The sequence below is a fragment of the Bos taurus genome, chromosome 11 (genome assembly GCF_002263795.3).
Source record: "Bos taurus isolate L1 Dominette 01449 registration number 42190680 breed Hereford chromosome 11, ARS-UCD2.0, whole genome shotgun sequence".
NCBI classification, from domain to species: Eukaryota; Metazoa; Chordata; class Mammalia; order Artiodactyla; family Bovidae; genus Bos; species Bos taurus.
In genome coordinates this window covers 89919737-89937274 of record NC_037338.1, presented here as the reverse complement: position 1 = coordinate 89937274, position 17538 = coordinate 89919737, and the positions used below count along the sequence as shown (strand labels likewise).

The 17538-nt window shown below is 49.7% G+C and overlaps 1 protein-coding gene across 13 annotated transcripts in view; it reads left to right on the top strand.

The window, feature by feature from the left end:
* RNF144A (ring finger protein 144A) overlaps positions 1–17538 on the top strand; it is a 129091-nt gene that overhangs the window by 89413 nt on the left and 22140 nt on the right. For 11 of the 13 annotated variants that reach the window (XM_010810310.4, XM_015473575.3, XM_005213107.5 and 8 more), the window contains 3 exons: positions 1869–2017; positions 11339–11443; positions 11586–11646. In XM_010810310.4, the coding sequence (XP_010808612.1) occupies positions 1880–2017; positions 11339–11443; positions 11586–11646 (304 nt within the window). In that variant the 5' untranslated portion in view covers positions 1869–1879. Of the gene's footprint in view, positions 1–1868; positions 2018–11338; positions 11444–11585; positions 11647–17538 lie in introns of those variants that run through there. The other 2 variants (XM_005213106.5, XM_059891841.1) reach the window with 2 other exon arrangements.

Genomic DNA, 17538 nt, shown 5'->3' with positions numbered 1-17538 from the left:
CAGCTGCAAATGCAGGAGACACAAGAGATGTGGGTTCGATCCCTGGATCCAGAAGATCCTCTGGAGAAGGGAAATGACAGCCCACTCCAGTATTCTTGCCTGGAGAATCCCATGAACAGAGGAGCTTGGTGGGCTACAGTCTGTGGGGTTGCAAAGAGTCAGACACGACTGATGCAACTTAGCATGCACACATGCAAACAGTCTTCTGCGTATGTGTGGAGTTAAATGAGACAAACCCTCTTTTCATGACCTCACAGACTGGGGGCAATGCAGATGTATCTTGCTCTCCAAATCTTTTCGTTCCTCACTTCAGACAGTGAGGTTCCGTAGGAAAGGATGCCAGCTGTCTAAATCAATTTAGGTCTTAAGATTAGGATAGCAAGTGGTAAGAGTTCAGATGGCCAGGAATTTTATGTGAAATTTATATGAGTCTTTCTCGGTTCTGAATTTGGGGAGCAAGGGGTGCTGGTAGAATAAAGCACATACTTACCAACGCAGGTACAAAATAAATGTCTTTAAGGCTTAAATCCAGTGCCAGGGGCAGGATGAGAGAAGCCACATCCCTGGATGCAAGCATCTGATCCATCAGCAGGCAGTTATGGAGGCCACGTGGGTCAGAGCTGAGCTGAGAGCTGGAGGCTGACCCTTTCTCTGCCCCCTCTAGCCATAGACAGTGGAGATCAGTGTGTGAACATATTAATAGGAAGATGCATACTGTCAGGGGAGCACAGACCAGGGGGGACATGGCCGGAGAATGTCAGGGAGGCTGGGGAGGTGAGGACTGTTCATCCATGTCTCTGTGTAGTGTCCACTTCACCCAAGACACTGCTGGATGCACTTGACCCACAGAAGTGAATAAGGCTGCCCAAGGTCCCGCCTCCCTGAAGCTCATGGTTTAGACAATCTTCCAGGATTTTCTTAGGAGGCAGTGGTGCATGTTTCGGGAAGGTCAGTTGACACCTGGGCAGTGAAGACAGAGACGGTGTGGGAAGACCATTCCACCTGGAGGACACAGAGCACTGAGGCCAGAGCTTCACACACTGGCTTCCCTGTGATGTTCCTACAGCAGAGAACAGCGTGACCCAATCAACAACTATGTTAACAAAAGCTTCTCTCGATGGCTTGCTAAGGTCCTGCCCTCCTGGGCTGGGTGCTTGATTGGTGGGGTTGTGTCTTCCTCAAGACCCATCGGAGGGATGGAAGGAAGGATGCGGGTGGGTGGATCCCTCGGTACCCGTCAATACGGGGAAGGAATATTACTATCAATACAAGAAAGGAATACTACCATCAATACGGGGAAGGTATATTACCATCAGTACAGGAAAGGAATATTACCATCAATACGGGAAAGGAATATTACCATCAATATGGGGAAGGAATATTACTATCATTATGGGGAAGGTATATTACCATCAATACGGGAAAGGAATATTACCATCAATATGAGGAAGGAATATTACTATCATTATGGGGAAGGTATATTACCATCAATATGGGAAAAGAATATTACTATCAATATGGGCAAGGTATATTACCATCAATATGGGAAAGGAATGTTACCATCAATATGGGGAAGGAATATTAATATCAATATGGGGAAGGTATATTACCATCAATACGGGAAAGGAATGTTACCATCAATATGGGAAACAAATATTACCGTCAATACAGGAGAGGAAGCATCACCCACAGACCAGGTCAGGGGCCTCTGGCTAAAACTTCTCGGAGGACCCAATGAGGCCTATGAAATTCTGGCCCCTCAGTGGTCACTCGGCCAGCCCCGGGACCCCAGGTTCAGCCAGGAGTGGCCCTGCCTGGGTTCCGTGGAGGCCATGCGGATCTGACGGCCTGTGCTTCTCTCGTTTCAGACTGCTCTGCCATGAGCGCTGCGCGCGCGTGCCGGCCATCCTGGGACTTGGCCCTGGACCCACTGGTGTCCTGCAAGCTGTGTCTGGGGGAGTACCCTGTGGAGCAGATGACGACCATCGCCCAGTGCCAGTGCGTCTTCTGCACCCTGGTTGGTCTCGCCGGGAACGCCGGCTTAAAAGGATTTCGGGATGAGCCTTTTGCTTTTGTTTTAGAGACAGCATGCAGGGTCACCCTCACTTTTACGCAGCTTTATTGGAAGGATTCTCTTCTGAGTCCATCGGGCTCCCCAGGCAGGTTCCTTTGCAGGTGCTCGTGGTGCAGAAGCGATCAGTTACACAGAGGCTTGGAAGCTGGGAACGCAGCTGAGAAACCCTGCCATGGTGTGCACGCTCCTTTCTGGAAAAGAAATCTCCGCCATAGCTTGTGTCCAATTTAATTAAACAGTGGTGTGCCTGAGATGGCCAGGGTGCCATCCTGGCGAGTGTGCACACAGCAGAGTTGGCTCTGTGTGTCAGCTGGCACTGCCTTAGCGCTAAACTGGAAAGGATGTATTTTTTTTTAACTGAGTGATGTATAGTCTATTAACAATGTTGTGATAGTTATACATGTCAGTATACTTAGTCACTCAGTCGTGTCTGACACTTTGCGACTCTTTGGAATGTAGCCCCTCTGTCCATGGGATTTTTCAGACAGGAACACTGGAGTGGGTCGCTGTTTTCTTCTCCAGGGGATCTTCCTGACCCAGAGATAGAATCCACGTCTCCCGCATTGTCGGTAGATTCTTTCCCCGCTGAGCCATCGGGGAAGCCTCTGTGATAAGATTCAGGTGCACAGCCAAGCAGCCCATCCATACCTGCACGTGTATCCATTCTCCCCCGAACTCCCCTCCATAGAGAGTGTTGAAATCACACCTGAATCTCCTGAAGACGCCACCAGCATCATTCTGAGCCAAAGGCTATACAGGACTTAAGGGCTGCAGGTCTTCTGTTCCCATCAGGCCTCACTCAGACCCAACATTTTACTCATCAGAAAAGAAAAATGAGGGTGTAGGATTTATTTTGTCTCATTGAATTTTATTTTTTTTTCCCATTCAAGGAATTCCAAAATTTTAAAAAGTCCAGAAAAAATATTTTTCTTTAAATTGTGAAAAACTAAAAAAGTTTCTGTTACAAGTAAACTCTCCGGACGGCCTGCCTGTGTGTTGCTCAGATGTCCTGGTTAGCTTCTGTCGCCTCACAGCCACCTCCCCAGAGGCTTCTTCCTTCCTGCCCCTTGCTCTGTTTATCTCTTGATCTCCTTGAAATGTAGGCTTATTTGGTAGCGTCATCTACATTTTACGGATAAGGAAACGGAGGTTGCAGTCATTTAAGTCTGTGTATCCAACTTCCTTTTATGCTAGACCCTGGCTTCTTGAGGGCACGGTTCTGCTCCCAAGTACCTGGTTTACAGCAGTACCTGTGACTGCTGTTGTTCAGGCGCCCAGTCATGTCCCACTTTCTGCAACCTCACGGACCTCAGCATGCCAGGCTCTTCTGTTCTCTTAGCATCTCCCAGACTGCTCATATTCATGTCCATTGAGTCAGTGATGCTATCTAATCATCCTGATAGATGGATTGAACTGCAGAGAGTCGGCCTCAGCTGCATGGTTGGTGGCCAAGCAATGTTGCCTCACTGAGGCCCCAAGAAAGGAAATTCAGCCTGGAGCACAGGAAGCTGTTTTGGGACATTTTCTGAGCTGGGGAAGGACGAGAGGCAGAGGGTAACTGGGGGAGGTGGATGGACAGACAGACCTCCAGCCCAAGAAGAACACAGAGCGTTTTCATTTCTGAAGGGTGAACTGGAATGGTCCAGACGCGTCTGGCTGGATTAAAGAATCCCCTTTATGCAAAATCGCCTCTTTTCTTGCCCGAAGGGAAGTTTTCCAGCCTCAGCTAACTGGCTGGCTTCCCTGTGCAGCTGTGCCCGGGAGCGAGCTCCCAGCCCCTCCCTGTCGCCCCCATGTGCCATCGTGGGGAGGGCCTCCCAAGACCACAGCTCTCCTCCCCTGTAAGGTCGCTCATTCACCCCACCGTGGCTTCACCCAGCCTTGCGTTTGTCGTCCTTGCCGTTTTAGTTTCCTATTTCTCCCGGAGAGCAGCTCTAATTCAGATCAGACACTTAATTCAAGTCAGGGCTTGTGAACAGAGGAAAAGAGCACTGTTTTCTCGCAGGGGGCTTGCTGGGAGCACGAAGAAACAGGGGATGGTTGTGATTTTTTTTTTTCACAACCATTTATTAAAAATTAAGATGTTGAGACCAGGCCTGCTTGTGTCTGCAGCTCCGTGAGGCTTGAAGCACAGGAAACACCTGCGTGTCCACAGACTGGGTGGGCGGCGGAAGGCCCCGTCCCCTCGTGGAGGCCCCAGGGCCCCCCACCAGCAGAAGTGCCTGTGTCTTTTTCTTGGGGACAGACCTGAGAAGAGAAGAGCGAAGAGAGGAAGTTGTGCAAGGCTGCAGGAAGGCTCTCTTCAGATAAAAAAAATGGCCAGAGAATTACAGGCTTTGGGTCAGACGAAGAAGATTGACCTCGAGGAGGAAGGGGGCCCAGAGAAAGCCTGGAGCTGGGCTCGGGCATCAGCGCCCTGAAATGCAGGCTGTTTCTGACCCCGCCGCCCTTGTGGGCCTCACCCGTGTAATGGAGATGAACGGAGTTCACCCCGAGGCTCAGGGCACGTGTGTGGAGGAGCTGCTCTGTGGCAGGCTGTCTGCACGCTCTTAACCCCTTCAGCTCACTTCTGAGTTCGGGGTTAGAATTGCAGGAATCCAAAAGAGCAGCTTTCCCCAGCCGTGCGTCCCGGGGAACATCTGTCCTGAAAGATGCACTCAGATGACCATCGCGGTTTGGTGGATTTGCTGAGCACCACGTACCATGTCCCTCTCTGTACCCTCCCTGGGACACTCTGGGTGCCCAAGAACACAGAGGAAGCCCCAGAAATCCACATGAGGGACAACTGTTGATTTAACTTGCAGCTCCCTGAATTATTGTATGTTAACCCCTCCTACTTGTGGCTCAGACGGCAAAGCATCTGTCCGCCATGTGAGAGATCTGGGTTTGATCCCTGGGTCAGGAAGATTCCCTGGAGAAGGAAATGGCAACCTGCTCCGGTAGTCTTGCCTGGGAAATTTCATGGACAGAGGAGCCTGGCGGGCAACAGTCCGAAGGATCTCAAAGAGTTGGACACGACCGAGCGACTTCACTTTCTCACAACCCCTCCTGTCTTCCCTTCCCCCGGGATGTCTTCATGATGAAGATGTAGTCGGGTTACCTGCTCATTCTTGATCCTGCACGACTCTGGAGCAGACAGACAGTGTCCTGCATGCAGGGCTTCTCCTGCAGCTTTGTCAGAAGCCCCAGGAGAGCACCCTCCCTGCGGAGGTGGGGGGCGGATGGCGCCTGCCCACTAGGAGCGCCGCCTCTCGGCCAGCACACTGGGGACGGGCAGCGTCGGACGGGCGTTGGTCTCTGCGGATGAGCAGAAGGTGTAGCTTCAGCTTCATGTTCTTCTGTGAGGCTGGGGGAGCAAGGGGAAGGCCCGGCTCAGTCCCGGAGTGCTCCTGGGTCATCAGAGCTAGCCTGAGTCATCCATAGAACATCCCTGCTGTCACCTCCTGGTCACCTCCCAACATCACCCTGAGTCTGGCCCCCAGGGTCAGGCATCACCCGTCCTCTGGGTCCCTGTGGCCATGGCCCAGTTCTCAGAACAGGGCAGTTCTTTCCAGAACAAAGGGCATCCTCCTGCGTTTTTATCAGCAGGTGTGTGACCGCACCAGCAGGGCTTCCCAAGGCAGATCCACGTTTGATGGCTGGTTTTTCAGATCCTGGTAGCTGTAGGATAGGCGGAGGCTGGGCCCGGTTCCCTACCCACAGCCAGGGCCACTCCGGTGCCCTGATTGGCGCTGGTCATCCTGCCCCGTCATGTTCATCTTCACACATGGAGAGCAGGTTCTTATAGAACATCTTTTGGTGATAAGGATCAACTCTGGGTACCCTGGAACCCACGGCCTCCATAGACCACACCTGCTACTCGGCTCAGCTCTGGGGCGCTTTTGCGTCTCCCCTGCCCCCCGGGCTTCGTAGTCCCCCAGGACCACCTGCTCTGTTTCTCGACTCCACGTGCTATCACACCTGTGCACCATCTCCTGGAGTTTCTCTGCCGTGGGCGGACCCAGCCCTGGGATGGACAACTTCCTCTCTGGGCGGCGATATTGAATGAGCAGCATCCGCACCTCAGGCCGGCCGGTCTGCCTCTTTGCGCTCATTGTGGTGAGGCGGGGACGGCCACCCAGGTCCTCCTGCCACCATCACAGCTCCCCGCGCTGCCCTCCGGAGAAGCGAGTGTCCAATGCCTGCTAGTTTAACTGACCTGGAAAATCCCAGCAAGTGACAGACTCGCAGCTGAGAACTGTCAACTCCGTGCTCTTGAAGGAGAGCATTGCCCATCAGACGGGCTCAGCCCGTATCTTTCTCTGCACCTGTGGTCACATGCTCTCCCACAAGGGTGGGGCATTTCAGGGTGACAGGGACTCAGAAGGAGTCGCGTCTGCCCCCGCCGGCTGTGGGGTCAGCTGTGCATGGACACCAGGCTGCAGGTCGGGGGGCCAGTGGAAAGGATGGGCACCCCAGTATGGACTGGTGGGCTGGCAGGGTTTTGGTGGGAAGACGTCCATGTGGACAGAGAGGGGCTGGTGGTGCAGGCTAGCAGGGTCAGAGTAGCAGGAACTGGTGTTACTGAGGCCTTCTTTGTGTGTCCTTCACCAGGGGCACTGCCTGCAGGGAAAGTCATTTTCCTGGTCCAGTTGTTGACTGGGTTTTGACTCAGAAACCCTGAGGTACCCTGAGGGAAAGGCCCAGGGGACACACGGGGAACTGAGCATCGACATTACCCAGTGCCCCCCAACTGTGGGGCCCACCTGGGCTTTCAGCGCCCGAGGGGTCAGAGATCTCAGGGGAGATGAGTCCAGGAGACAGCTTGCTGGTGGTTTGGCAAGACCCCTGGACCAAGAGTACCCGTAGATGAGAGGTTTTCATTTTTTCAGTAGAAAGTAAATCTGATTTTTTTTTTTTCCTCTAAACATTTTATTAATACAAAAGCAGCCTTCATCTCTTGGAGTCCCTGGTTCGGGTGAAGTCAATCCCTGCAGCCTGGAGTGGTGTTGCTGCCAGAACATACACGGCGGGGCTTGCTGGGTGGTCTGCTCAGGTTTCCAGCCCCTGGCAGCAGTTGGGGGGCGGGGGGGCGGTTTGCATGAAGCATCCTTGTCTCGCCCGCTGTGCCAGGCAGTGGCTCCAGCTGCCTGAGGACAGCCCTGTAGGAAGTGTCTGCCCTCCTTGCCTGCCAAGGGGCCCGGGGTGCCCATCCAGCTAGCTCTCTGGCAGTGACCTGAGGTCCCTACCCCAGGTCTCCCCTCCTTTGCATGGATGCATGTCTGTGTTCACATCTGTGTGGGTGTTGGCTTGGTCTGTGTGCGGACCACTCACTCCCCTAGCTGTCGGCCTCTGTCTCTCCTGCCGAGTTGTTAAAGCTCTGCTTTTCAGCAGCACTCCATCAAGCCCAGGGCCTAGGAGGATAAACAGTCTGGGTTTCAAAGAGCCTGCCTCCTAGCAGAGGAGGGGGTAAGCAGACCCTCCCTGAGTGAGGCCGTGGGGGCTGGGCAGAACTCGTGGTACACGTGCAGGCACCTAGCCGCCGAAGCATCCTCTTTTGTCCTTGGGGTTTGTTCCTTCCACACTATGGGGCGCTGGGGGCCTCAGAGGGGTGCAGGCTCACATCTGGCACGTCGGTTCGCTGGCATTCCCACCAGGGCGATGGTCCCAGGGTCTTGGCTGCCTGAACCCGGTCCACAGGAGTCCCACAGCCGTCGTTCAGATCTGCCTGTGTGGGCCATTTGTAAACATGGACCCCTGATAAGCAGAAGCCACTCAGGCACCTTTGAGCACGGTTTCTGGGGGTTTCTCCCAGCTGTTAGCATCATCAGTAACTGATGGGCCTCCCAGGGAGAAAGCAGACCAAGTTATGGCTTGTTGCAGACTCCGCACCAGGCGGCCGTCTCTCTGCAGCCCCTTCTCCTTAGCGAAGGATTCCAAAGCAACGGGGGTCCCAGCAGATCAGTAGCCCCCCCTCCGCATCTTTGGACCCGGGTTTCAAAGGGTTGGGCGAGAAAGTGGAGAATGAACAGTCTGGAACTTTCTGCAGCTCTCCATACATTGCCTCTCGGCTCCCAGACCCTCCTGTGTTTTATGCAGTGGACGCCCCTTTCCAGAGAGGCCTTGTCCCTCTGGCCAGCTTTCCATCTCTGGTACTTTCCTGACCCCCCTCCCCAGGATGGGACCCCCCCCACCCCGAAACCTTAGCATGGTGCGTCTTTGGGGGTGGGGGTTGGGGGTCTTGATGGACAGGGAGGCCTGGCATGCTACAGTCCATGGGGTTGCAAAGAGTCGGACATGACTGAACGACTGAATTGAACTGGATGTCTTGATGTCCTGGAGGGTCCCAGCACCCAAGCATCAGGGACACACTGTGGGGTGACTCAGACTTTGCTGGTCTGAAATGCATATGATTCTTTGTACTCATTAGAAAACTTACGCGGTAACAGAAAATAAGTAAGCAATGATTGCTTATGGAAGAATTCTTGACTGGGGAGGAAGGAGGCGAGAGTTTAAAAAACAATACCACCACCTCTTCGGAGTCAGGCACACAAGGGTTTGAGCCAAGCTCCTCCACTTGCGGACCCCGACTTTGTCCTGTTTCTGACTTCCCTGAGCTTTGTCCTCTCCTCTGTCTAAGGGAGCGATTAACACCTCCTAAGAGTCTTGTTTGTTTAGTTGGCTGACACAGGTGGTGATTAACGCGGAGTCCTGAGGCCTTTGGTTACGGAGAGCTGTAATTAATACAATAGTCGGGAATACATCAGTGTCTGCCTCTGTCCTGTATATTTATTTTCACCGAGGTTTCTGTGGCATTTTCGGGTGCTCATTTCAAGACATCTTTTTGCTATTAGATTGAAAAACACAGCTTGTGAGTCATGGCCCGGTTTCTATCTGGAAGAAGACTGGACTTGTTTTCCGTGGATGTTTGGTCAGATACAGATCCTCATTGCTCTCGCCTTTAAAGGGGCTTTCATGCTCTGCTAGTCTCTGTTTGTTTTTTTTTTTTTTCAATTTAACTAATGAATCGATTTTTAACTGTGCTGAGTCTTTGTTGCTGCACAAGCTTTTCTCTAGTTGTGGTGTCCCAGCTTCTCGCTGTGGTCACTTCTGTTGTTGTGGAGCACGACCAGAGGGCACGTGGGCTTCAGGAGTTACAGCCCCCGGCCTCTAGAGCACAAGCTCAGGAGTGTGGCTCACTGGCTTAGCTGCTCCGTGGCACGTGGGGTCTTCCCGGATCAGGAATCAGACTGGTGTCTCCTGCGTTGGTCGTCGGGTTCTTCTCCACTGAGCCACCAGGGAAGTCCCCATCCCTTTTATATAGTATGCAAATAAGTTGCTTCCAGAAACAGTCGTTTTGCAGATTGTGCAGAGCCTGCTGGCGGCATAGAATGTTCACCCCCCAGGTAGCCCTCCCCAGGTGTGACGCACTGCTTGTTGAAATGTGCAAGTCCTTGCACAACGATGTTTAGAGTCAGAAATGTCCCTTGAGTGTACCTATCACACCAGCTTTAACTGTTGTATTTTGTCCACTTTCTCTCATTGTGTACTTCTCTGCACAATATTGTGAAAGTTTTCAGCGTTTTATCACTTTATGGCATTCTAGTATCCCCCAGAGACTTGATTTGCTGCTGCTGCTAAGTTGTTTCAGTCATGTCCAACCCTGTGCGACCCCATAGATGGCGGCCCACCAGGCTCCGCCACACCTGGGATTCTCCAGGCAAGAACACTGGAGTGGGTTGCCACTTCCTTCTCCAATGCATGAAATTGAAGTGAAAGTGAAGTCGCTCAGTCGTGTCCGACTCTTAGCGACCTCATGGACTACAGCCTACCAGGCTCCTCCGTCCATGGGATTTTCCAGGCAAAAGTACTGGAGTGGGGTGCCATTGCCTTCTCCACACATTGTACTTCTCTGCACAATATTCTGAGAGTTTTCAGCGTTTAATCACTTTATGGCATTCTAGTGTCCCCCCAGAGACTCGGTTTAGACAGACTTAATTATAAAAAAGTAAAAGAATGATCTTGCTGCTAAGGTTGTGATATTTTTTACCCCCATGACTGTAAGACACCAATCACCAAGATACACATGCATCGGATACCAGCTACCACTCTTACTTAGCTGGTCGGTGAATCAGGAATCACGCCAGGTGACTTTCCATACTTTCTTTCTTACTGTCTCAGAAGCCCAGCAGGATGGGCATCTCCGGTCTCTTGTCCAGAGAGCTGTGGCCCAAGGCCATCATGAGACCGATCCTCAGCTCTGCCTGGATGGACCCGGGTTCCAGGTGTCTCTGTAGCTCTGCAGCCTGGGCTGTGACAGGAAGTGGACTTGGAGATGATGCTGAGACATTTAACTTTGTGCTCCCATCACTGAGAGGTCCTGTTTCTTATCCTCTTTGAGTTCTGATGTCTGATGTAAGTGCTTCAGTGTCTGTCTCAGTCACATTGGGCAGGGACCTTGCCTAGAGAAGGCCATCACTTTTCTTCTACTTGTTGTTTAAAAAGTGCTTTTCAGGGAGCATTGGATTTTCAAGACCAGCAGACAGTAATGCACGAGTGGACCGGTCCTGGGAAAGGCCGCTTCACTTTGGCATGAGCTCTGGGTTGCATCTCCTACTTACTTTTCTGACTTACTTCGGATGTTCAGCCAGACGGCCAAGTCGAGGGGTGGGGAGTGGCGGCCAGTCATTGCCCGTTGTGTGAGAGGTCACTGAAGGAGGATGGGCAGCTCGACCTGGGTTCTCGGTCGGGGCGCAGGGGCGGCCTAGAGGCAGGTGAGGCTGTTCTGGAGTCTGGGCTCTGCCCTTGCTGTCTGGGGAAGCTGGCGGTTGCTTGTTTGGGTCTCAGTTTTCACACCTGATTGATGGCATGGTCATAACTTTCCTGCGAAAACAGTCTAAGTGCCACGTGAAACAGTGGCATACAGGGGACTGAGCAGAACCCTGATGTCTGCTGTGTTTTTGAGGCGTGGGGGTCCTCAGCCTCCCTTGCCTCCCTGCTCCTCCCACCGAGCACACTGGCGTGGTGTTGGCTGAGGTCGGGCACAGGGACCCAACCGCATCCTCAGCCCTGGTGCAGCAGAGGTACCCCACAAATATTTGTCGAGTGAATATAACCTCTAATTTGGTCGTTGCTATGGACTACAGGGCAAAAATACAAAAAAAAACTGTACTGGAACAATGTGCTTGATTTGTCTTTTTTTTTTATTTATTTTTAATGCGTCACTGCTCCTTCAGCCTTAAGGAAGATGTTTACAGATACTTTTCTGTGTTTTGTTTTTTTCAGTGCCTGAAACAGTATGTGGAGCTCTTGATCAAAGAAGGATTAGAAACTGCGATTAGCTGTCCAGATGCTGCCTGCCCCAAACAGGGCCACCTGCAGGAGAACGAGGCACGTACGGCTGGGGAAATCGAGGTGCACGTGCGGGGGCTCCCCAGTGAGTCGGGGGTCACAGGCTCTGTCCAGGATGACCCGGCACTGTGTGCTAGCCCTCAGATGTTTAGACTCCTTTTTCTTCTGTTTCTTCCCTTAGATTGAGTGCATGGTGGCGGCTGAAATTATGCAAAGATACAAGAAGCTACAGTTTGAAAGAGGTAGGTGCCCCAGTGTCCCAGCCGCTTACGACTCCTGTGATTGAATCCAGTGTATAAACTGGGTGGGGGGGGGTGCTTCGGGTGGGTGCCACTCTGCATCATTTGGATGCAGTGGACCTGAAAACATTGATGTAAATTAGCCTTCTGAAGTTTGGCTGTCCTTTGAGTTTTCTGCAGAGCTCACAGTTGAATGGCCTCTGTTGAGGGGGGTCTAGTTGGTAGCAGGAAAGATCCATGGAACAGCTTGCTTCTAGGGATCTGGAATTATGGGAGTGGTTTAAAGAGACCCTCACGGGACATTGTTCTCCAGCCCGGTTAAGGCCTAACAGTCTGAGGACTAATTCTTAGGTTGTCACAGAATTTAAAAGATAGGAATCCTTGGAAAGAAGGTTGGAAGGAAGTCCCGAGGTCGGACAGGGTGGAATGGTGATGGTCACCACCCTGACCACAGGTGTGTTGCCCACATTGTCTACTGCACGCCGACGGGGCCAGTGGGTGCTGGGGACTTGTCTCACTAAGCCTCACAGCAGCCCAACAGGGTTGCCTGTTAGCTGACACCCACAGAGGCTAACTAATGTGCCCTGGTTTCCGTCTCTGGTGGGTGGAAGGGCATGGACCAGGTCCCCCTCGCCCCTGCAGGGTCCCACCTACTCTTCCTGGCTGCAGCCAGGCCGCTCCAGTGTTAAGACACGTTGATTGTCCAGGATGGATCTTTGTCTTTGCTGTCTGAAATATGCCATGTTCATGTGTGTGTGGTCGAGCAGTCATGTCTGACTCTTTGTGACCCCATGGACTGTAGCCCTCCAGGCTCCTCTGTCTATGGGATTCTCTATGTAAGAATACTGGAGTGGGTTGCCATTGCCATCTCTAGGGGATCGTCCCAACCCAGGGATTGAACCCAGGTCTTCCACATTGCAGGCAGATTCTTTACTTGTCTGAGCCACTAGGGAAGCCCCATGCTGGATTCATAAGATGGTATTATACCGTGGAGTTTGTTTGATCTTATTTTCATATCTCTTCTGGACCTTGGGCTCATCTGAAAAGAAGCAGAACAGACGTGTGTAGATGGCACTCTGTATGTAAAACTTTATTGTGAAGATGCTGTATCTGGATTCTGTAATTTCCGGGTGGGTTATTGAGCAACTGCTGTCTGCTCCCCACTCTTCCTGGATGGGTTCTTAGTGGTCTCCTGAATCAGGCATTCATGAGAAATGAACACAACCCCGGGCTTCGTGTTTACAGGAAAACACTGTCAGGATGGGAATGGAATGCGGAATAGACCAGAGCAGTGTGTCCAGAGACTCCTTGTTTAGCTGAATGTGGAAAGTTTTTTTCTCCTTTTTTTTTTTTTTTTAAAGAAATACTAAAGATAGCTGCATTTCCTCTTGAGACTCACTTTTCAAGGCAAAAAAAAAAAAGGTAATGTGTGGCCATCCTAAAAAATATCATACAGGAGTTCTGATGACATTGAAATTTGTTTTCAAGAGCTTATTTATTGAAATGCCATATAGTCTTTGGTTTGGGGCAGTTTATAGCTTAAATATATGGCCATGTGACACAAGAGTTGGTATGTAGAGCTATAAATTTGATTAATTTGGATTTCTGAGGCTGTGAGCCTCTTCTGAAAACATTTTCCAGAGGGAATCTCAACAGAAACTGGCAGTTATTTGGGTTAGAAAAAAATGAACTTTCTATGACATTGAATTTTAAAATGCAGCTGGGTAAATGTTCCTACCTAATAATTTTAACTGTTGCTATTTCTTCTGTACTTTGACTTAGTCAAAGAAGATTTTTTTTTTCTTTTGCATAGTAATGAACCCAACTTGACTTAGGTTAAAAAAATATCTCTCAAAACTATCACTTTAGAATATTTTGCTAGCGTTGTGTTCAAAGCAGCAAAAAAATAAAAAAAAGGACTCAGACTTAATAGGAGCAGAGACCTGTCTGAATGGAATATGAAAATGTTAGACCTGAAACACGGCTATTAATTATAGCCAGTCACTGAGCAAATGCTGGGAGGGATTGGGGGCAGGAGGAGAAGGGGACGACAGAAGATGAGATGCCTGGATGGCATCACTGACTAGATGGACATGAGTCTGAGTGAACTCTGGGAGTTGGTGATGGACAGGGAGGCCCGGAGTGCTGGGATTCATGGGGTTGCAAAGAGTCGGACATGACTGAGCAACTGAACTGAACTGAACTGAGCAAATGCACTGGTCATAGAAAACACCCTCTTCCAACAACACAAGAGAAGACTCTACACATGGACATCACCAGATGGGCAATACTGAAATCAGATTGATTATAGTCTTTGCAGCCAAAGATGGAGAAGCTGTATACAGTCAGCAAAAACAAGACTGGGAGCTGACTATGGCTCAGATCGTGAACTCCGTATTGCCAAATTCAACTTAAATTGAAGAAAGTAGGGAAAACCACTAGACCATTCAGGTATGACCTGAATCAAATCCCTTATGATTATATGGTGGAAGTGACAAATAGATTAAAGGGATTAGATCTGATTGAGTGCCTGAAGATCTATGGACGGAGGCTTGTGACATTGTACAGGAGGCAGTGATCAAGACCATTCCCAAGAAAAAGAAATGCAAAAAGGCAAAATGGTTGCCTGAGGAGGCCTTACAAATAGCTGTGAAAAGAAGAGAAGCGAAAGACAAAGGAGAAAAGGAAAGAGATACCCATTTGAATGCAGAGTTCCAAAGAATAGCAAGGAGAGATAAGAAAGCCTTCCTCAGCGATCAATGCAAAGAAATAGAGGAAAGCAATAGAATGGGAAAGACTACAGATCTTTTCAAGAAGATTAGAGATAGCAAGGGAAAATTTCATACAAAGATGGGCACAATAAAGGACAGAAATGGTATGGACCTAACAGAAGCAGAAGATATTAAGAAGAGATGGCAAGAATACAGAAGAACTATACAAAAAAGATCTTCATGACCCAGATAATCACAATGGTGCGATCACTCACCTAGAGCCAGACATCCTGGAATGTGAAGTCAAGTGGGCCTTAGGAAGCATCACTATGAACAAAGCTAGTGAGCTATTGAGCTATTTCAGATCCTAAAAGATGATACTGTGAAAGTGCAGCACTCAATATGCCAGCAAATTTGGAAAACTCAGCAGTGGCCACAGGACTGGAAAAGGTCACTTTCCATTCCAATCCCAAAGAAAGGCAATGCCAAGGAATGCTCAAACTACTGCACAACTGCACTCATTTCACACACTAGTAATGTAATCCTCATAAATATCCAAGCTAGGCTTCAACACTACATGAACAGTGAACTTCCAGATGTTCATGCTGGATTTAGAAAAGGCAGAAGATCAGAGATCAAGTTGCCAACACCCGCTGGGTCATCGAAAAAGTGAGAGACTTCCAGAAAAACATCTATTTCTGCTTTATTGACTATGTCGAAGCCTTTGACTGAGTGTATCACAACAAACTGTGGAAAGTTGTTAAAGAGATGGAAATACCAGACCACCTGACCTGCCTCTTGAGAAATCTGTAGGCAGGTCAGGAAGCAACAGTTAGAACTAGACATGGAACAACAGACAGGTTCCAAATAGGAAAAGGAGTACGTCAAGGCTGCATATTGTCACCGTGCTTACTTAACTTATATGCAGAGTCCATCATGTGAAATGCTAGACTGGATGAAGCACAAACTGGAATCAAGATTGCTGGGAGAAATATCAATAATCTCAGATATGCAGATGACACCACACTTATGGCAGAAAGTAAAGAAGAACTAAAGAGCCTCTTGATGAAAGTGAAAGATGAGAGTGCAAAAGTTGGCTTAAAGCTCAACATTCAGAAAACTATGATCATAACATCTGGCCCCATCACTTCATGGGAAGTAGATGGGGAAACAGTGAGAGACTTTATTATTGGAGGCCCCCAAATCACTGCAGATGGTGACTGCAGCCATGAAATTAAAAGATGCTTGCTCCTTGGAAGAAAAGTTATGACCAAACTAGACAGCATATTAAAAAGCAGAGATATTACTTTGCCAACAAAGGTCCATCTAGTCAAGGCTATGGTGTTTCCAGTGTCATGTGTGGATGTGAGAGTTGGACTGTAAAGAAAGCTGAGCGCAGAATTGATGCTTTTGAACTGTGGTGTTGGAGAAGACTCTTGAGAGTGCCTTGGACTGCAAGGAGATCCAACCAGTACATTCTGAAGGAGATCAGTCCTTAATATTCATTGGAAGGACTGATGCTGAAGCTGAAACTGCAGTACTTTGGCCACCTGATGCAAAGAACTGACTCATTTGAAAAGAGCCTGATACTGGAAAAGATTGAAGGCAGGAGAAGGGGATGACAGAGGATGAGATGGTTGGATGGCATCACCAACTCATCAGATACGAGTTTGAATAAACTCTGGGAGTTAGTGATGGACACGGAGGCCTGGCGTGCTACATACAGTCCATGAGGTTGCTAAGAGTTGGACTCGACTGAGTGACTAAATTGAACTGAACTGAGCAAATTCTAGATGAGATCAGTGAAGCAGGTTTCAATTTGCTCTCTCCCTTCGAAGTCACCTTCAAATGAGGATGGTGACTGGTGGAAAAGTGGCAGTCTACATCATCTTCTGACAGCATTTAGTTACTAAAAAGTGCTATGGTCACAGTTCCAATACTCTATCCATTTGCACCTCTCATATCAGAGCCTTATTTTAACCTGAGTGTCCCCAGTCTTCCAGCCAGGGTCCTTGGAGATCAGGACGCTGGGAGGGAGGTTCTGGGAGGAGGTCTCTTCTGAGCACTTCGTTTGCCAGCTGTAAGACCCCCAAAGCTGGGAGCTACAGGCTTCCCAGGAAGGTCACGCCCTGTGGCGTTACACACGAGTTCCTTTTTGGGCACTGACCGGGCCATGCTACAGTGCTTGCTTACATTTCTGGGTCAGTGGGAGCTGGAGCAGCATAAGGGACGAGGACCCACCGCCCTGCACAGCATGTTTCTCAAAGGACAATTTTGCACAGCATGTTTCTCAAAGGACAATTGTGTTTAAGAAAGAAGAACACCTTTTACAAGAGTCTTGGGCTTTTTGATAAGTATGGCTGTTAGGGACTTACTTTATTTCTCTTTATGTATCTATCTCGGGGAGATAGATACATAAGGTACATAGAGGTAGATTTGTTTCTTCATCTTGTGCCAGAAAATATACTTCTTGCTTTGTTTGAAAATATATTAGGTACAAATATGTTCATGTATACATACTAGATACAATGTGTATAATATTTATAACATATCGGCTATAATGTATCTAATGTATAGTATATAGATGTGATAGTATGGTATATATAGTATATATAAATATATAGATGTGATGGATAGATAAATAGGTAGATAGGCAGATAGACATCGATATATATGCATAAACATTCTGGAAAGAAAAGCTGTGCTGGTGCCTAGTGTGGATCTTCCTGTTGGTTGTGTCCCATCTTGCACACCCAGCGGGCAGACTCCAGCAGCAGAGGGATCTTGTAGAATTTTAATAGACGTCCGAGAGCAGAGCTGGGTTGTGCTCTTGGGGTGGGGGGTGCTGGCAGCACTGAGAGAAGGGGGCTCTGAGCTGGCAGCTCAGTGGGGCGGGGTGTTTGCCCTCCGTCTGCCACAGGGAGTCTCTTCCATGGGGATGGGCAGTGCCCTCTCACAGCTCCAAGAGGACACAAGTCACACGATGCAAGTAGTTACCATGGAAACACTAACTAGGTCTCCTCTGCTGCGCACTGCATCCTATAATCAGGGCTACATGTGCGGTGCTGAGAGGAGTGACCGGGAGATGCCGCCCAATGGTGAGAGGCAGGAAGAGACCTTGGAAAAGCCGGTCCCCTCCTCATGTCACAGGCTGCTGAGAGCAGGAAGGGAGCGCCGTGGAGAC